General features: G+C 42.0%; 1 protein-coding gene across 1 annotated transcript; it reads left to right on the top strand.

The window, feature by feature from the left end:
• Nucleotides 1-500: 500 nt before the first annotated feature.
• LOC135501904 (ankyrin repeat domain-containing protein 50-like) lies at nucleotides 501-19,920 on the top strand. Its single transcript, XM_064794330.1, has 4 exons — nucleotides 501-642; nucleotides 9,210-9,317; nucleotides 11,742-15,574; nucleotides 16,122-19,920. The coding sequence occupies exon 3, from the start codon at nucleotides 11,880-11,882 to the stop codon at nucleotides 15,564-15,566; it is 3,687 nt and encodes a 1,228-aa protein (XP_064650400.1). The 5' UTR covers nucleotides 501-642; nucleotides 9,210-9,317; nucleotides 11,742-11,879; the 3' UTR covers nucleotides 15,567-15,574; nucleotides 16,122-19,920.
• The last annotated feature ends 1,562 nt before the right edge of the window (nucleotides 19,921-21,482 follow it).

The raw sequence follows: 21,482 nt of genomic DNA, 5'->3' as shown, positions 1-21,482 counted from the left end.
GTTTCAACACTTTATTATCGTTCTCTCTAAGACGTCATAGATATCATATCACTGTGGTTCATGTTGGGAAACTTTGTTTTGTTTCCAACGACGCGGGGGAACTGCAGCCCGGCAGGCGCGTGGTCTCCGTAGATTCTTTATAAAAGGGCTTTTCAGTCTGAGATCGAGCAGAATGCTAGCACGACTTAGCATTTGAGGTAGTTCATCCCTCTTGCCTGAGCAGACACCCCACAGTCTCTCAGTAAAATGCAAACCTCGGTAAAATGAGCCACAGGAGCTCTTTCACATACATGTGCTATTCCCATGCACTAACTTTTATGGCTGTATCAAAACAGTATGACGAAACGAAATGAGCGATTAGTTGTACCTGGAATGTGCTGTAGAGATTCGCTGAATCAATACAGGGAATAGCCACATGTATTTTGCATATAATACCAGGTATATGGGTTACCAGGAATCGGTGGGCTGTGTTTTCGTCGCATCTTACAGGATGAAAAAGCTTTTCGCCATTTTGTCACACCACCACTCACCAGTGGTGCTCGTAGGGTGGTTGGAATTTCTGTGCGCTTTTATTGACTCATGGACTATTTGTGATCAGATTTGGAGAACAATGGATACATGAGGAGTAGGCCTAACTTGAGAGTAAGTAGCGCGGTTTTGAATAGTTTTTTTGAATTTTTCAATGGACTGTCTGCCTGTTGAAGTCGCTCAGATTTCACCATTCCAGAGTCGAGCCGACCCAGAGTTTTCGGAACCAGGGTTTGATGCGATGTGTTGCCACTAGAAGGGGAGTTACAGGGCTGATAAGATATCTGTATAGATAATGTAATGTATGTATGATGTGCTTAGCCGAGTGCCTTCAGTAATGAGACCTGTTATTCTGAAGCCAAAGGAAAAGTTATTGGTTCATAATTGAACTGTAGATGTTGAAAATAATTGTTTGCTGGCATCCATTTCATGACTTGCCTTTCAGATGAGCATGTAGTCAGTTGAGAAATGATAGTAAGTGTGATAAGGAATCTCATGTACCGAATATTAGTGCTGTGCTAGATTCCACTATGTAAATTGATTCACATGTTAAGAATGTCTGTAAATCGGCCAACTATCACATCAGAAACATTGGACGGATTCGGCAATTTCTTGATAAGAAATCTGCCGAAAAGCGTGTGCACTCATTTGTTACCGCCCGCTTGGACTACGCAAATTCATTGCTTCAGGGATTACCACAGGCACAGATGAGAAAGCTCTAGTTAATTCAGAACACTGCTGCACGGATTGTGACATGGACACGGAGACGTAAACACATTACTCCGGTTCTCCGTGACTTACATTTGCTGCATGTGCCGTCCCGTGTGGTTTTCAAGGTTCTGCTGCTGAATTTCAGGGCCTTTAATAATGGCCAGGCTCCCAGCTACATCAGAGATCTTCTGACTGTGTACAAGCCAGGGCGGTCACTTCGTTCAGCTGAACAATTGCTGTTGGCCGTGCCTGTATCCAAACGTTGTGGTTGTGACAAGGCCTTTAGTGTCAGTGCACCCAGACTCTGGAATGAACTTCCAAGGAACATCAGGGAATCAGAGTCTGTGGACATTTTCAAAAAGAGACTAAAGGGACACCTGTTTTTGTAGACATTTGTGAACTTTTTAACAGCGCCTTGAGCACCATTTCCATGGTGGATCTGGCGCTATACAAGACTCCGTATTGATTGATTGATTGATTGATTGAATTTGAATGCCAGAACCCCACCTCCATGCCACTGACCTCATGTACTGTGTGTATTGTTGCAAGAATTGTATGTCATGCATTTAGATACATGAGATTACAATGTACCGCTGCAGATGGAAGATATGGGTCATTGTAACAATGAAATACTTTATGATGTTGCTGTAAGAGAAATGATTGTTGGAGATGGAGATGTTTGGTGGTGAGAGGAAGCATTACCCAAAAAGGGAATGCATCCTCTTACCTAGTGATGAAGAAGCCAGAAATAAATGATGGGATATTGTTTGTACTGACATAAACTGGGTATGATTACGGCTGAATGTGTCCTAGGTTCTCCCATATGAGGCTTCGGTACCTCTGACGCATGCGGTTGAAAACAATCCTGCAGTTAGTGTAGATGGTTCGAGTGTTGGTAAGGTGGTCTCGTGCGTTCATGGTATGCCACTGGTGTTCAAAGTGTTTCCTTGTGTTGATGTTTGCTTGATTGTCACCATTTCCTGTGAATCGGTAGACTAGTACAAAGCACATCCATCACGGAAATGGCTGCCACAGTTGGAGGACACCAGACACAGCCCACCGGCTGCAGATGGGAGTGGAAGTGGAATTTCAAGCCTGCATTGGCCTACGGTACTACCCTAGGCCTAGATGAAATAGTAGGACACTGACCATGCTGACAGTCACGCTGCTGGCCACAAGAAAGATGTGATATGTGTACCACGAGGCAATGGTCGTGTCCAGATGACAGACTGTACCTGCACACTTGCATAGCCTGATCATGCATGTGATGTAGCTAAGGTATGGCCTAGTTACACACTCGCTGCAAAAAGCTGCATGCACACAATGCCCTGCACAGTGGCAGTAGGGTACACAACGCATCCGCAGGCGGGAGAGGAGGTGGCTATAAAAGCTAATTATAGGCCTGAAATCATGAAGACGACGCCATAAACACGGGGGGGGGTATTCCTTATTATTGCCATTTCATATAGGCCTATATACACTTCATGAGTAGTCTTGACTTACAAATAAAGCGAAAGTTAGGCCTGGCAGAACCAGCATGTCATACATGTGCAGGCAGCACATACGTCATCATCAAACTGTGCCAGGGCACAAAACAATAGCCTGTTATACAGGCTAAGGTCCTCCGAACTTCAGAGACAGGTATATCGGTCTAACAAAACAACATCATCAAATCGTGCTCGTGCTATATATAACTTCACTTTTATCGTGACGTCAAACAAAACAACGTCATCAAATCGTGCTCGTGCTATGATAGGTTTATGCCACATTCGCCTAAAAACTTCCACATTCGCCTATTCCACTTTAGCCTAATCCACATTCGCCTAATTTCCCTTTCGCGTAATTACTTTCTCGCCTAATCCTTTTTCGCCTAATTTTGGCATATACCTAACCCCCCTGTGGCACATAAAATGGGTCATTCCAAAATGCCATCTCTTATGGTCAATGATCTTAGCTTGGGTTATGGAATACTCTTACTCATGATAAGGAATTAGGCGAAAATGGAATTAGGCGAATGTTGATTAGGCGAAAAAGGAATTAGACGAAAGTGGAATTAGGCGAATGTGGATTAGGTGAAAAAGGTTTAGGCGAAACGGTTTAGGCGAATGTGGATTAGGCGAAAGTGAATTAGGCGAATGTGGAAGATATCCTATAATATATAACTTCACTTTTTTCGTGACGTCATGGGTCTTCAGACATTTCGATTAAATCCTTTTTTCTCGGATTAATGCTTTTCATCATTTCCTACCATTTTATAATATTTCCAAGGCATTCAATGCGGTAGAACCTAAACAGGGTGACCGTATCATAGATAACTGGAGGTCCCAAATAATGACCAGGCAAATCTGTATCAAAGTATTACAAAAGTGTTCCGTCAAAAGCTTTCGTCGTGTGCTGCCGCCTATCGGCGGTTCCTGGAACATTGCGTCAAGTTTCAACACTTTATTATCGTTCTCTCTAAGACGTCATAGATATCATATCACTGTGGTTCATGTTGGGAAACTTTGTTTTGTTTCCAACAACGAGGGGGAACTGCAGCCCATGCGCGTGGTCCCCGTAGATTCTTTATAGAAGGGCTTTTCAGTCTGAGATCGAGCAGAATGCTAGCACGACATAGCATTTGAGGTAGTTCATCCCTCTTGCATGAGCAGACACCCCACAGTCTCTCAGTAAAATGCAAACCTCGGCAAAATGAGCCACATGAGCTCTTTCACATACATGTGCTATTCCCATGCACTGACTTTTATGGCTGTATCAAAACAGTATGACGAAACGAAATGAGCGATTAGTTGTACCTGGAATGTGCTGTAGAGATTTGCTGAATCCTTACAGGGAATATGACGTCAAGGAAGTGGCCACCCACTGAAAGTGTCAATTTCAAGTGTCACAATAGCGCAAACGGTAGAGCGATGCGCAGTCACGCGCAGTGTTCCAGGTTCAACTCCTGCCCAGCCAAGGGGTTTCTTCTTTTAATTTTCATTCTTTGCTTTTATCTTTTATTTTCCTTTTTTATTCTCAAGAGATATACCGGTAGAACATTTTGAAAACGGCACTCTGCGTTGGGAAGGGGGTTGGTTGGTACTGCTGGTACCAAACTGTACAACATTTTCGGTTTACTCCACCGGCTCCACATGCTCCGACTGGCTGCCTAATAGGCAGACATCATTTTGGTTCCCAAACCGCCACTAGGGTTCGGCTTCGAGAACCGAAATGAATATGGGTCATTTTAAAATATAGCCAAGTATTACAATCCTCTGGGGATATTTCCCATATTCCTGCATGTAAGTCCCTATGCTTCGCCTGAACTTCTCTCTCTCACGGCCCTGACAGGACTCCTGGGGCATGAATGGAGCTTGGTGTTGGCCCAGTACCGATAGCTGACCGAGAATATAAAACTAAGCAACCAATAGCCTTGGCTGTGGTTCCATCCCCTTTCTAATGGGTGTAATAAATTGGGTGGATAGATAGAAATAAGCCAAAGATACAAAACTAAACTTGAACTTTATTAAGATAAAATCTTTGAAATGACTATGGCCACATAGGCTTAATAGCAAGTGAGGCAAAAATTACAATAATACAACTCTATTTAACAATGCAACATAATTTTACCTGAAGGAAAAAAAATCACAATGGGAAAGCGGAATCCTAAAAATTCATTCATGAGGGCCTATAGTAGGCTGATAGGCATAGGCCATCTGAGTTTAACACTAACAGGCTCAGGCGATTGCTCCTGGCCTCGGAAATCGAAGGAAAACAAAATTATAAAATAGGCCGGGTCTATTTGGCAAGCCGCTCGCCGAACAGGCATCTTTTTTTGTCCTGTTTGGAGAGCCGCTTGCCAAACAGCACTAAATATATATATATATAGTTTATTTATCGTACTCTTGTACATTTTACAGTATTGTGCATTGTGCGCTTACAAGAAAAGGTGCATTGAACAAGACAAGAACGTAAAAACAAAATACATGTATCAAAGTCTATTTATGAAAGAAAAATTCTCATGGATCCTCTGCCGCGGGGGGGGGGCAAAGGTCAACTTATCATTCGCATGCTAGATGCGTAATAGTATCTGACAGCTCATCTCTATCAAAGAGGTGATAGTCACCCCTGTCTCTCATCAGTATAAGATCCCTGATCACACTGCCTATGTCATTCGTTTCGATATCACCAACTTTGTTACCCCTTCTAATAAGGTTGTCCCTATCGGTCCCTATCTTCTCACATAGTACATTGATGTTTCCCCCGACGGAGGAACTACTTCCGTAAATGACTAATTTCGCAGACAGTTCAACCAGTTCATTATTACTTCTCAGAGCAGTCTTAAAAAATTTTAAAAACCTGCTGTGCATCTGAAATTCCGGATTGATATCCCGGCATATAGTAGGCAACAAATTTGAGTGTGTCCGATACGGTAATTTGAATAGTTTCCTTACACATTTCCTCCAGGTCGTAAGCAGTCTATCCATGTGCCTAGAAGAAAAATCCCACAGTACGCTGCCGTATAAACACATGACATATGTTTTGAACAGGCGATATTTTACATCAATGTCGCAATGACCAAATGCAGAGACAAGTGCATTAGTTCGGGCAATCATGTTTCCAATAGCTTGATCAATAAGTGTCTGCTCGGCGTGGGGGCCTATGATATGGCCCAGGTGATTTGCTATATCTTCTACCTCAAGTCTGTTGTTTTGCCACCTTAAAAAAGTATCGGCTGCTTCTTTTCCAAACAATAGGAAGTGTGTTTTAATGACATTGAACAATAATCTATACTCCTCGGAATATCTATCACAAATCTTAAGCATTTCCTGCATGCCATGTCTAGTGGGGCACAATAGAACTACATCATCGGCGTACGCCAATGCCCCTACAAATTGTTGGCCAATATAACATCCGTAACTCGACTGTTTCAAGTCCAATAGCATTTCATCCGAGTAAATGCAGAATAAAATAGGGGACATTACTCCACCCTGCTTTATACCATTTTTTACATTAATTACCCTACTTAGAGTGTCCTTCCATTTTACTTGGACATATTGACACGTGTACAGCGTTGCCAGAAATTTCACAATCAGTGGACAACATTTCTTTTTTACTAACAAGTTGAACAGCCTGGTGTATTCAATCCTGTCGAATGCACGACTGGCATCTAATAACGTCACGTAAACATTACTTCCATGCGAGAGATAATAATCAATAACTTCTTTGAGCACAAATGTACACTGGGTGGTAGAACTCTTTTTCTTAAACCCAAATTGCAGATCAGATGTGCAAAAAACCTGAGGGCATTTTTCCATAATGATGTGGTCTAACACCTTACATAAGACACTACTTAATGCGATTCCTCTATAGTTATCAGAATCGTTAATAGACTTTCTCTTGTTCTTGGGGATAGGAATTATAATCGACCTTTTGAACGCCTCTGGTATGTAAGAATGGGACAACATGAGCGTGAAAAGCTCCGCTAGCTTCTTGTCGAGTACCTCTGTACCATGTATCAAATGGTCACTAAATAGAGTCTTCCCACCATCATATCATGTTTTCCTTTGTTCAGTTTGAAAATAGCAGATCGAACTTCAACTGCTGAGATAGTGTGGCTAATGCACCCACATCTGTTAGTTTCACATCTAAAGTCTATGTCGTTGTCCAAGTCTTTAATTATATCACTCATCTGATCCTCGTCGTAACCAACCGATGAATATAAAGCCTCATATTTAACAGCAAACCTATCCGCGATGGATCTGTCATCCATAGCATCATCAATTCTCACCGCGTAGGTCTGTTTCTTCTTTTTTCCCCTATTGATCAACTTCCAGAAGTCGCTGTCATTCTTTTCCAGGTATGCCATTGCTATTCTATTACTCTCAGCTACCTTATTCTCCTTTTTGGAGAGTTTGACGGCATGGTGGTATCTCGCCCTAGTCGTTTTACGGATCTCGAATACGACCCCTTGCCTTTGCGACCCCCCGGCCTTCCAGATGTTGTGCCAAAGCAGCGCCCTTTCTCTAAGCTCTCTAATGTTTTCGTTCCACCCAGGAAAAGGTTTCCGACCTTTTGCCTGAGCATTGACCTGACAAGGAAAACATTCTTCCCCTGCAGTTAAACATGCACTAATGATATCATTGTGTAAAGCCTCGATCCCTTCCTTGTGGTCATTACATTTGAATATATTACAATAGTCGCGTGCCGTTCTTTCAATGGCGTTCACCTCCCTGTCTAGATTAAACTTATATTGCACAATGTCTTCTGGGGCGAGTGAGTCCCATTTAGGCACATTTCCTCGGGCACCGGCTGACTGCCCTTCATTATAAACATGTTCAATCTGCATGTTAAACTCGACAGAAAGTGGCGAGTGATCTGAAAAGTTATCGACATCGTGAGTCACTCTATGGTCAGATATGTCCCCCAGAAGATTCTCTGTGATATAGAAATGGTCTAACACTGACCTGCTGTTGTTTATCTTACTCTCGAATGTAAAATCAATCTCACCAAAATCGCTGATAGTCTTCAGTGACTCTGACTGCAGGAAAGCCACCCTGTTCGGCCAGCCGGGCTTGCCAAACAGGTAAAAAATCTACCCTGTTTGGCGACCTGGAGACTTTACATTAATATTAATGAGTTCGGCTCTCCATTCAGGACAAGAAAAAGTCGCTGTTTGGTAAGTCGGGCTTGCCAAGTAGTCACTTCCTATAAAATATTAACCGCACCATTGTGATGGCAGTGCATGAGTGGTCCCGGTTCCCTGCGCAGATTCAGCGAATCTTTACCAGTTCATGAGTCACAGTATTCTAACCTCGTCCCCAGGAGTCATACACACTATGTGTCGAGGTTGACTCGATGTATTCTACTTTGTGGATACAGGCACAACTCATTGATCATTTCGTTTCGTCATTTCGCCATTTTGTCATTTCGCTGTTTTGATACAGCAAACTTTTATGTATGCTGAGCTGAGCAATTGCCTGTTGACTCCAAGTGTATAAAGTTAGACTGAGAGACATTCCCATCCTTTTTGATAAGGGTCAGGGTTATCACTACAGCTTTGAAACTGAACATCTACTACGCACAGCAAATTTAGGTAAGAGCAATTTTATAATTATTTTGAAAGGTTGGTTGAGGTGTACCCAACAAGGTTATAATCAGTACAAAGACAAAGTTACTCAAAACCAAAATGCCTCTGTATGAAGCACCAAGTGGGCACATTTATCCTGATGACATGGCGGTGATTGGCACCTTTATAGAACTTACTAGAAGAGTTGGTTGCTTTCCTCCAGGAACTTCTCGATTTTTTGACTCGTTTGATGGGTTGTGAGGACATAGATATGAGCTTGTATCCTGCCATCAATCATTTGGTATAAATTCAATCTCTGTAAATATGACTATCATCCCATGTCTGTAAACCATTTTACCACATTTATTGCCACTGTTGTGAGGTGGGAATAAAGCTTATGATTTATATGAGAAGTATTTTTGCCTTTTGTGATAGCTTAGAGTAGTTGTTTCATCCTGATTCATATTGTCAGCTCTGTACTCAGTATCCTTATGTTAACGGGATGTACCATTGTCATTTTGCCCCCTGCCCAAGACCCTGAACTATTAGCCAAGCCCCTCTGAGACAGCTCTGGTTTGCCAGACTTGGGTGTGACATTGTCCCTGTCTCATAGTTTGGTGAAGCCTTAACGCTCGACCCGGTTTTACGCTACAATATCTTTATGGAACTAGTTTGGCCAATAAAGTTACTGGCTACGGAACAAAAGTTCCGGTGGACGTACGTAGCTTTAGTTGTTAAGAGTAGTTACCAGATTTCGGAGACAGTTCGTGTGAGGCGGAGTTTCAGCCTCATTAGCATTTTGATGATGCATTTTGATATTGATACTGAGTATGCCAATAAGATCTCTGCAGACGATCCAGCCGAATTAAAGACCAACCTTGGAATATGATATTTGTGTGGTTAATGTGTTTCTTATTTAAAGTTCCAGGTGGAATCCAAGAACTCAAGACTGTACTTCCTCCTCATATAGCTGCTGTCACTGGAACGATACTGATTACCCCGAGCACGAGGATTCAAATAGGATCTGAAGGTAATATTCTTCTCTTTACTTTTCCTGACCCCTTAGAGAACCTTACATGTTATTCCCAATCAAACAATTACATTCGTGGCCGAAACTTTGCAGGAATACATTTCTACTGAGTCATATCCAATTGGTTGTCCTAAAGTCAATAAACATGTACTGAATTTAAACAAAAAAGGGACAATATAGGCATTGACAAACTACATCGTAGCTTGGCAAGTTGAAGTTCGCTTTCTAAAACGCATATCGCCCCTTCCAACAAACCAATTTCAAATCTCCGCGAGCTTGTTCCGTTCTATAGTGCATAGCGATACATAGCAGGCCTAGACCATGTATTCGCCGGGATTCTGGTCACGAGTCGGTATTGGGATAGAAGAGGTTGGGTTGGTTTGCAAGGACATACCTGTAAACAAGCTAATGTTTATTTCAACGCCTTTGAAGGCCATTGTGGTCGTGAGCAAGTGATCGACCTAATTAACAACTAATTCCCGTGATTTTCAGCGGGTGCGTACCAGCTTTAATTAGACCGTGGTACGTACATCTCATTCATTGGTGATTATCATGGTTGGCACTGTATAGCACAAGAAGCATAAAGATAGCTTGAACAATTTAGCAATGTTTCGTTTCATATCGCGCGCTCTCAGTCATAAAATGGCATCGGCACTTCTGATTACCGTCCACCAAGACATGCATATAAGCATTTGAGATACGAACGATGAGGCCGCGGTTGCTGAAGTAGACTGGAAAAAAAAGTAATAATTGCCAAAGTAGTGAGCGACTGCAACAACCTGAGCATTTCTGTGTGCCTCCTCAGTCTAAAAACGCACTCTTGTTGCGCGAATTTTACTTCGGAGTTCCGGACCGTTTTTCTTTCCGACCTGCGCTCCCAGGCCCAGCTCCTACGTACCTGGTATATGAAAGCGAAAGCATTGGCATTGAGGCGTCAGGTACGCCCGTCACGTGACTGCATGATATGAAGTGGCTTCGATAGAGTTTATTAATTTTTTCATTGTAAAAGCCATCATTCCTAAGAGACTTCATTCGATTGGTTGACACTAAAACAGTATGATATAACTGATTCTAACACATTCGACTGTAACGCAGTGTTGATTTATATGTATTATGTAATACCAAGCATTGATTAGAGACGAAAACTTTTAAAACAAGCTATTGGTGAGGTAATACTCAGTTTTGAATATAGGGGGCTTTTGTAATTTGATTAGCCTTGACTCTTCCAAGGTTGGACTTATCTCACTGCTTCTGCGTGAAATAGTTCATTAAGACAAATGATTTTACACTGGGCCTCATTTTCGAGGCAGCGGTCTCAATTTTTTATCTTGATCTGTGTGACATTAAGATCTCGTGTTTCATTGCAGGCAAACTTGTAATCGCCTGGTAAAGCACTGGCCCAAACAAGTGATAACCGTCGCATGTGCTTTAAATCGCGGCTTTCACCAATCTAAATCTCTCGTTTGTGGAGCTGTTACTATTTTTTCTCGCGGACGAGAGATTCTTTTAACTCTACGTTTTTTGCAGGATTATATTAAATTAATTGGACTTGTTGATTGTACTGTCTTAAGCAGATGGCAACATATTATATCATCGCAATTCTATGCTTCAACTCCGAGAATGCACTGCATTATACAGTGCGTATCAACAAAAGGTAATCCAAAGTCAAGGGGTTAATATTCCAAGGCTATTTAGTTTCAGAAGCTACATGTGGTCTACTATTGAAGAGGATATCCTCAGATTTCCATTGATACCATTCTTGCATAATTACGGTCTCGCATGACCGAGTAAATTGTAATTGAAAATGAAGAGTTCAAATCGAAAATTTCCAAGTTTGTGTAATCAGTGCAAGTTGAATGAATACGTTCAAATTGTACGTTTACCAACTTAAAAAGATTAAAACGAACACGATTTTCTCAGGAATTATTTGGCTTTATTCAGAGATCTTCTAATCTTGTATTTTATGCACCCACACTTTCAACATGCCCTCCGCCTCTTGCAACACAAAGTTCACAGCGATAGAGCATGCCTTGAACTGCTTGTCTGATCACTGCGCGATTCCGCGTAAATCATCCACTTCGTGTTGAATTCGGCCTCCAAGTCATTAAGATCATGGGGAGGAGACGCAAACACCTTGTTTTTCATGTATCCCCAAAGGAAAAAGTGACCTAGTGTGAGATCAGCTTGTAATCGTTTATTTCAATTCACCAAGCTTGGACATTTTTAGATTTGAGCTCGTCATTTTCAGTTACAATTTACTCGGTCATGTGAAACCGCAATTAATGCAAGAAAGCTGAGGATCTCCTCTTCATTAACCACATGTTAATCAGCTTGTTGAACAAAATAGTATTGGCATATTAACGCCATGAATTTGGATTACCTTTTTTTGATACGCACTGTATTATGGAAATGTTTGATTTCCAGCTCCCAAGAACAGTCCACGATGCCAGCCACACGGCGCCTACTTGCTCTGTTCGATGCAGCAGCATTCGGTTATTTTTGGCTAATCAGATTCCTCCTGTCATTCTGTGAACTGGAGTACATATAAAGTACAAAAATTACATGGATCCCATAATCATCATCGCCTCGATTAAAGGAGACAAAAATCTTGCGGCTCAATTGATTACAGCCGGGGCGAATATAGAATGTAAAGACAATGGCGGGAATACTCCAATCATCTTCGCCTCGACTTTTGGACACCAAGAGGTGGTGGATCTATTGATTAAAGCGGGGGCGAATGTAGATTGTAAAGACAATGGCGGGAATACTCCAATCATCATCGCCTCGATTAATGGACACCAAGAGGTGGTGGATCTATTGATTAAAGCGGGGGCGAATGTAGATTGTAAAGACAATGGCGGGAATACTCCAATCATCATCGCCTCGATTAATGGACACCAAGAGGTGGTGGATCTATTGATTAAAGCGGGGGCGGATATAGAATGTAAAGACAATGGCGGGAATACTCCAATCATCATCGCCTCGACTAATGGACACCAAGAGGTGGTGGATCTATTGATTAAAGCGGGGGCGAATATAGAATGTAAAGACAATGGCGGGAATACTCCAATCATCATCGCCTCGATTAATGGACACCAAGAGGTGGTGGATCTATTGATTAAAGCGGGGGCGAATATAGAATGTAAAGACAATGGCGGGGATACTCCAATCATCATCGCCTCGACTAATGGACACCAAGAGGTGGTGGATCTATTGATTAAAGCGGGGGCGAATATTGAATGTAAAGACAATGGCGGGAATACTCCAATCATCATCGCCTCGATAAAAGGACACCAAGAGGTGGTGGATCTATTGATTAAAGCGGGGGCGGATATAGAATGTAAAGACAATGGCGGGAATACTCCAATCATCATCGCCTCGACTAATGGACACCAAGAGGTGGTGGATCTATTGATTAAAGCGGGGGCGAATATAGAACATACCAACGATGAGGGAAGAACTCCTATAGGGTGTGTATCGATTGAAGGACACCAAGAGGTGGTGGATCTATTGATTAAAGCGGGGGCGGATATAGAATGTAAAGACAATGACGGGAATACTCCAATCATCATCGCCTTGACTAATGGACACCAAGAGGTGGTGGATCTATTGATTAAAGCGGGGGCGAATATAGAACATACCAACGAGGAGGGAAGAACTCCTATAGGGTGTGTATCGATTGAAGGACACCAAGAGGTGGTGGATCTATTGATTAAAGCGGGGGCGAATATAGAATGTAAAGACAATGACGGGAATACTCCAATCATCATCGCCTCGACTAATGGACACCAAGAGGTGGTGGATCTATTGATTAAAGCGGGGGCGAATATAGAATGTAAAGACAATGGGGGGAATACTCCAATCATCATCGCCTCGATTAAAGGACACCAAGAGGTGGTGGATCTATTGATTAAAGTGGGGGCGGATATAGAATGTAAAGACAATGACGGGAATACTCCAATCATCATCGCCTCGACTCTAGGACACCAAGAGGTGTTGGATCTATTGATTATAGCGGGGGCGAATATAGAATGTAAAGACAATGGCGGGAATACTCCAATCATCATCGCCTCGACTGAAGGACATAAGGATGTGGTGGATCTATTAGTTAAAGCGGATGCAATTATTGAAGTCAGTAACTATGAAAACGACACTCCGATAGTTTGCGCAGCTAGACGGGGTTATGTTGAAATTCTAGACGTTTTGTTGAAAGAATGTGCTTGTTCCAGAAGTTCTAGTTATGGATTGATATTAAATATCGGTGCAACGTTTGGTCGACGACGGGTCGTTGAATTTATTTTGAGACGCGGGATGTCATTAGAAATCCGTGACTTGAAAGGAAACACCCCACTTCAAAATTCAATCATAAAGGGTCATCTCTCAGTGGTCCAACTCCTAATAAGGAGTGGAGCAGATACATCCACATCAAACTCTTCGTCGGAGAGTATTATATATTCTGCTGCTTCGTGTGGCCATGCCGATATGGTGAAATACTTGGGAAGCAGTGATGCACGGAAGTTATTGGATTTGCCCAATGCCAGTGGATGGTCGCCTATTGCCAAGGCAGTTTCAGGTGGTCATTTTCGGACAGTTAGACAACTTCATCAGCTTGGAGCTGACATTAACTGCAGTGTAAATGGAAAAGGACTGCTTCATTTAGCAGCTGAGTCCGGTTGCCTAGATATCTATCAATATCTTATCATCGCTGGGCTTGACTGCAAACGACCCAACATCCATGGATTGAAGGCTTATGAATGCTTCCCTTTTCAATCAAAACTTAATTATCAAGCAAGCAACCGATTAGGACATTCCTCCGAACAAAGTCTCTCTTACGTCATGTCGCGATTAAATGAGCAATATGCTACACCCGCGTATAGATACAAACTTTCAGAACTATCGGGTGTACTGGGACTAGGCAGCGTGAATATTATCGAGGGTGGTGTTTCGGAAACTATCATGGGGTTTGTAAGGGAGAAGGAGGTTGTTAAGGGTTTAGAGTTATGCGGAAGTTCGGCTGAGGGCACGAAGGTTCAGCTGCCTGATGAAATGGACTTCCTTAGATTGGTACATTCAAATCATCTCTCTCGAAACGAAATGGTTGACAACTTACATGGATATAAGTTTATACAAAATAAAACAATTAAGAACAGGTTTTTATCAAGTAAAGCACTCCATGAGGTTGTAAGCCAAAACCTAGAATCTAGGGCAAAAGCCCAAGAGTCTAAAAAAAGCGGAGAAATCCTTTTGCAGGCAGTTGCTGGAGGAGGCGGTGCCAGTGTTCCTGTGACTATTAGATGGCCCGATGATAAACCTTCAAAACGCATTGTCTCAGAGCATATAGTAACAGCCTTACCTGTAGATGATTGGCCCGATGATTGGCAAGAGGATTGGTCCGATAATGCACTACAGAACAGAGAGTCTGAAAGTGAGGTAACGGCGGACGTTTGTGTTTATCAACGGACCGGATACATCTTATCTCAAGCTGATGTTAGAAGAGGATTGGCCAGTGTTCCTGTGACTATCAAAAGGCTTGAAAATATATCATCCAGTCTCCTTATCTCTGTGGATATAGTACCGATATTTCATGTTGATGATTGGCCAGACGATGCTATCAAGAAGACCTGGCGAATGGACGAGGACACCTTGAGGAAGAGTGGGTATAGGCTGGTCCTGAAACCGCCACACAAGGACAGTGAGTACGGGCGGTTGCTACCCGAGGAAGACAGAGAAAGAATGTTGCGGATCTCCTTCTCTCATCTAGAACCTGTCACAATCGCACCTTTGGATCCAAGAATCAAAGACGCATACATCACAGCAAAGTGTCTGAGGTCACCTATGGCATGTGGCGTTGTGATTAGAGACACGAACGGCGTCATACATTTCGTCAGTCACTTCCTTACAAGCTACCTCCTGAAGACAGTCTTCCTCCATAACATAGACGACTTCCTTGAGACAAACAGGAGCCTGCCAGAGATGGTCTACATCATCTACAGCCAACTTGAGGAGTACCTCGGCAAGGGCAACCTACCGTTCTACTGGCAGCCCAGCGTCAATCTGCTGGAAGGCTTGAAACTCAACATAGCCAAGTCTCATCAAGTCGCCAAGCTGATGAAGGCAATCGTTGGTAGGATGTCCCGCCTGGAGCGTGGTGATGAGAACCATGGTGACGATGCGAGGGAAGATGGGCCAGGCATTGAAGCCGCTGATGACGAGCCTGACATAGGTTGTTACATCGTCGAATTAGAATAGCGAGCAAGGTAACTCTCTTGGTCAATCCCAATGAACACAATTAGCTTTAAAATTAATAATTCACTCATCTTCGCGTATATTGTATATTCCGAGATGTCGGATAACCAAAATATCCATGTTTGATATCATAGTTTCTGTAGAGAGTTCCATTGCGTAAATTATGCTAATTACAGCAAGTCCTTCTTAGGATGTAAAGACCATACTAAATTACAGCACAGCCGGTAGAAATAATTCTTTCATTGTCTTTGATTACAGTGACCAATTCCCCTCTTGGTTCAAAAATGCACTTTGTTTGAATGAACTATCTAACTACAATATCTCTCGTATTGGCCTACAATCCACCGAATAGATTCTTGGAGGGCTGGGCAATGATTTGTCGTGCCTGACTTAATTAAATCAAATACTGTCATGGTCTTTTGGGCTTGCTTTCTTTTGTCTATCCCTCCAGCATGCAAAGTGATGGCGTCACGTGAAACCACTTCATACACAATAAATAGTGTTGGGTAATCGCTTTCAGAAGTACAATGTGCCTGATATTAATAAGTTTATTTCCAGTAATCTTCACCCCGATGAACACTTTGTATGCGAGACGGATGCTCCGGTGTAACCACATCTATGGTTATTCCCTGGCCTCACCCGGCCCCGCCAGTTCAAACCACGAGAGTGCATGTGTGCGAGTTGGGCCGACGCGACAGGCGCAGCGGTCGGAGAGAGTCTCTGGCAGGGTATCTCGGACTTTGGTTCGAAATCGAAAGCCTCAAGTGCGTCAGGACCTTCAAAGCCAAGTGGTAGGGAATTCGTTCTTGAAATGACACCGGGCTCAAAATAGCTGCTATGTTGACTTTGAGAGAGAGAATGGTGAGGGATCGTGTGGTGTACAAAGGAAAACAAGCCCGACCGTAACATTTTAGAAAACTTCTGAAATTATTCAGACCCCCTCCACCTCTTACACCTCCCGTTATTCAGAGATGAAATTGCAAAACTGTAGACTTTCCGAGGTTGGGGACACATCACGGAGATGATATACCAAATGTTCACCAGTTCTGAAAAAAAGTATCAGAACTTTCAGATTTTGGTAAAAAATGCAACCCTGTCTTATTTTAGATGATTTCTGAAGTTTTACAATCTATTTTCTACTTTTAACTATGAAATTGATACAAAGGCGACACATTGGCATTGTTCATCTCGATTGAGTTGAATGTTGGATGGCATCCAACGACAATGCGTATATTATCTACATGGGGCTTGGCTTACATATCCAGACACTCTCAGATCGGTATTATGACATAGGAAGTTGGATGTTGCACTCAATTCCTTACATAGTACTTATGAGTTACTTACACCCTTTGATATGCTGACTGCATGGGTGAACAAAGGTATGGACTGGTATATCTTGTATTGACATGTTAACTTGTATTGATATTGTAATTGCATGAGGTAGGGTAGCTACCTTATAACCTTAATATCCTTATGTATTGAATTGTATAAATTGTATTGTCATGTATTTACATGTATAAACTTGTATCGACTTATATTGTATTATGTTCGGTGTAACTTTTTATAATTATATGTGTCACAATATTATATGGTAGAAGTCAGAAGGCCTAGAGATTGCAAGCTGTTTGAAGCCAGTCTATTACTCTCATAACGTTGTATTGCAAGAGAGTCACATTCATTATTTCCTATATTTTGTGAGTAACATTTAAGAGTGTGAAGCCTGGTAGGCCCTGTCACAAGTTCTAAATGATCAAGTGATTACGGTTTTATATACGCTTGTAATGACTCTCATTACAGAATGACTGCAAACTTGTGGATGGATATAGATTGAATACTCGTTAAGGTGATGCTATAGTGCCTCCATGTTGCCAGTCAACAAGAATTCATCCAAAATATCCACAAACTGATAAAAGTGTTACTCGGAGAACATAATAGTTTGCGTTGCCACCGAACAACATGTTATATGACAAAGACAAGCAAGTGCTTTTACTTCAATTTTGTGCAGAAAGGTTTTGTGTACATGTACAGTACATATAGCGCTTTAGATAAAATCACCCGCCAGTCTCTTTCATATGAGCCATTATCTTGTCCTATTTGTTGATGTTTGAAAGAGTTCCGGTGTTCCTAATACATTAACCTAATAAAGAGTGAGTATATAGTTTCACCTTAAGGGTTGACAATAGGTATCGCCATTTTGTCGAGTCCTCTAAATCCTAAAGCCTTTAGAGCTCTTTCAAAACATAGTGAAAGCTCATTTCAAGGGCTGGAGTCTGTTTATTGCTTTCCAGAGAACAGCTTCCTGTCCAGGGTTTTAAATGAGCATTCACTACGTTTTGAAGGAGTTCTAATTGCCTTTTGATTGCAAGTTCTAGCCAAAATGGCGGTACCTATAGTCAACCCTTAATCTTAGTGCACCTTCAGCTTTCCAACAATTGTTTGGGTGTCTTTTTAGACTTCAAACTATTTTGAGTTTCTCTCTAACATTGTTTAAGGCAACTGGCTGGTCTTAATGACTGATCATAAAATTCAGTTTTATTTATGCTACATGTGTATCTTTTTCCAATATATGTACCGTTTAGATATTCGCTTTAGTGGCGATTTTTACATGACCATAATGAGACCTTAGAAGGCTATTCTAACGTGAATTATTTTGGCCGATACGCGAATTTGTTATGAAAGATAATTATTTTATGAAGGTTGAAAAGATTTTATGGCGGTAAAGGCTGGGTAATGACTGGTAATGTAGTGAGTGGGTTAACGTGACAAAACAACTGCGACTTGATCACTCATTGCAACCATTCCAGCGAAGTGTCCTTGCGAACCATATGCAAGTTATTGTAAACATTCTCTGTGAGATTTTGATTTTTGAAGGCCCAGGTGTCCTTGGTCGAAGTTGCTCAATGCAAATCTCCTTTGATTCAGAGTTTCCTAATGAGAATTTCATCATGGCATGTGTAAAAAAGAGGTAGTCGCTGTGAATGGTTGATTTTGGGTTGTAAACAATGGTTTGTGTGCCAAACAGGTGGGTTTTGGGTGGAAAGATTTGTTAGGATACAAATCCGGTGTTTTAAAAACTTGAAAGTGGCAAGATAGGTTTTATAAATGTGGTTTGGTGTTATTAGATTTACCTTAGTAAAATTCCAGTTCGAGATAAGAATATTCATAGGTTGCAGTATCTGGATCTATCAACGAGAAGCTTGTCCGAGTATCTATAAAAATCCGCGGCCACGACCACTTTAATTTCCACCGGTTTGTCGCCAGACTGTCCGGAATATCATATCCACATCTAAGATTAAAAATTGCCCGCAGTAATTGTTGCGACGTGGGCAAACTTTGGCAAATGAACTGATGAAAGTCTTTAACTAATCAATGGTGGTTTTCCTCGATGGACGAACGAGTCCTTCAGTTCTCACCCCCTATTCTAGTAGGCGCTGTCTACCCGTATCAACACTTGCGACAGGCGACACTTCAAAAAAGCAAGACTTGGCTTTATTGTGTGTCTCTGAAACCGAAGTGCGTTGCGATTATATTTTATAGTTTTGCTAATTCAAGCCATTATATGTGTACATGTAATCATGTGCAATTTCGCAAATCATTTTGATTACAGTTCAGTAATGCACAGATAGAGGGAGATATTGCTTGTAAATGGAATGTTCATAAAATTCGTGTCCGTCTTCAAGCAATAAGACTCGAAATATGGTTAGACGCTTTATGTCATTCGGTACAGATTCATCCTAACCGGTGTAGAAGTAGAAAATGTCCGAGGGAAAAACCATCCACCCTATTGTATTTTGTCAGATTATGGTATTATGGTTCTTTCGGTGACATTACCGTCAATATGTCAGAGATTAAAGAGCATAATAGAATCCTTTGCTCCCCCGGAAATTCTATCCTGGGACATTTCAAACTTCTACACCGGACTCATTGAAAACACTCACGTTTCCATATGAGGGCGGGGGGGGGGGGGGTTGTCTCAGATGTTCCTATCTCTTTGATACTCTCTGTAGTCAATGTGAGCCTTAGAGGCAGCACGTACTTGGATATCACTATGTATGTTTATTGTTGCTTTTGCGCTGTTTAGTTTAGTTATCATGCTGTTTGTATTCAATAACATGAGGGACAGTACTAAGTATGTAACCATTATGACAGATGTATTTTATCGACGGCTGTCTTTGATGAGTTCGCTGAGTCCATGTACTACTAAGTGTGAAAGCCTGTTTACGAGTGTCCCGTAAATGGATTCGCCCAGGACTTGATGATATTACGTACAGACATTCGTACCTCGTACTATGTTGCTTATAAAGATTGCGAAACCTCCCTATTATTTCAATAATTAGATTATAGCCTGAGGCAAGAAAATGACAAACATTGTTATCCGAGTTCGATATATATGTATAGCTATTATAGTAATTAACAGAGACTGGAGGGCACCGTTACTGTGGACGAAGCCTTTAAATGAACATGGACGAGACGCTCTTCTCTCGAAGTAAGGACTGGACAAGTGAGGCAAGGATGCCCGTTTTGGAAATTGCACCGAATCCCCCCCCCCCCGAAACGCCTCGATTCGAATATGCAGCAGATACCACGGCGTAGCTAATTCAATTTTATTGTGGACCTCGTCCTTTTTATGAGACCTATCGGTTGTCGTTGGCTGTAACCGAGGACGATTCCAAGGTTGTGACAATGTCGTCATGTCCCGGGCAATGCCCGTGTCGTATATCTAAGAGTTTGTTTAGCACTTCTCTACAGTTCTATAGAACCTGCTAGCGCAGAGCTAGCGAATATTCCGACCACATCAGAATCACCTTTCCCGTGACACTTGGATGGGCGATAAAAATAACATAACGAAATTTGAGTCAGTTCGGATGCAACCAGCTGTCCCGGTACGAGTGTGCGCCTGAGAAAGCGTCTTACCGTTCCTTGGCCCATCCCTACATTGCTTAATATCAGAAAACACTCACTGTTCGGGAAAAAAATCTTGTCATGCGTAGAGGCCGTACAAAATACAACAACATGAGTACCTTTGTTGTTTTGTTTTATCGTATTAGCCAAGACAGGGCCAGATTCCCTGCCAGAGCGAAATGTCCGTCTCTTCCTGTTGTGATTGTCATCAAGTGCACCTTTCCAGGCCAGGCGGTTTTTCAAAACCCAAAAAGCCTGATGAGACAGGAGGGGTTAATCAGAGTCGGCCATCCTCATATAGTAGGCCTTTGAAAGGTTTCTGAAATTGATTGAATAATATATCATAGGGAGGATACAAATGCCCGCTGTGCGAGGATGGAGTCGAGACATTTCGCGAGAGTCAGGATGAGCTGCGATTGAAGGTTAGAGCATCTACAGGCAATCTTCAATCTTGCCTGCCCTGACTTTAAAGCGTCAAATAAAAAAGTTAGCAAGTCACATTTGCGAATAAAAAAAGTGTTTGGTGGTGTTTTTTAAACGTGAGTTCCTAGCTATTCCATTTTGATGGAAGGGCTTGCATACATAACAAAGGAAATCAGCTGATGGCCTAAATGAAAGATGTATACATGTTTATCCCAGCGGCAGGTCAACTTTGTGACATTCTTCGATATAGAATGGGAGTTGATATTGATGCCTGTCAAATGTATGCGAGGCCATAATGTAAGCTTAGTATAGAAATTCAAGTTTGGGGCAAGGTATGACATGTATGAGATATATTGACTGTACGTTGTGGGTCATAATTTGTGTTTTAACAATGCAGCTCCGCGACAAATCAACCGAGGAGTTGGTATTGACGTTCATCTACTGTGAATGCAGGTCACCATGTTCAGCCAACCGTAGTATTCGCTTCAGATACCTTGCGTACTGCTTTACATGTTATTTAGGTCACGAATGATAAAGCTATGATATGAAAGCCTGCCCCAAATACATAAAAAAACACTAGCCCATTGCTTGCAA

Source organism: Lineus longissimus, chromosome 17, assembly GCF_910592395.1.
Source record: "Lineus longissimus chromosome 17, tnLinLong1.2, whole genome shotgun sequence".
NCBI lineage: Eukaryota > Metazoa > Nemertea > Pilidiophora > Heteronemertea > Lineidae > Lineus > Lineus longissimus.
The sequence above is the reverse complement of the archived record's forward strand: the minus strand, read 5'-3'. Positions and strand labels throughout refer to the sequence as shown.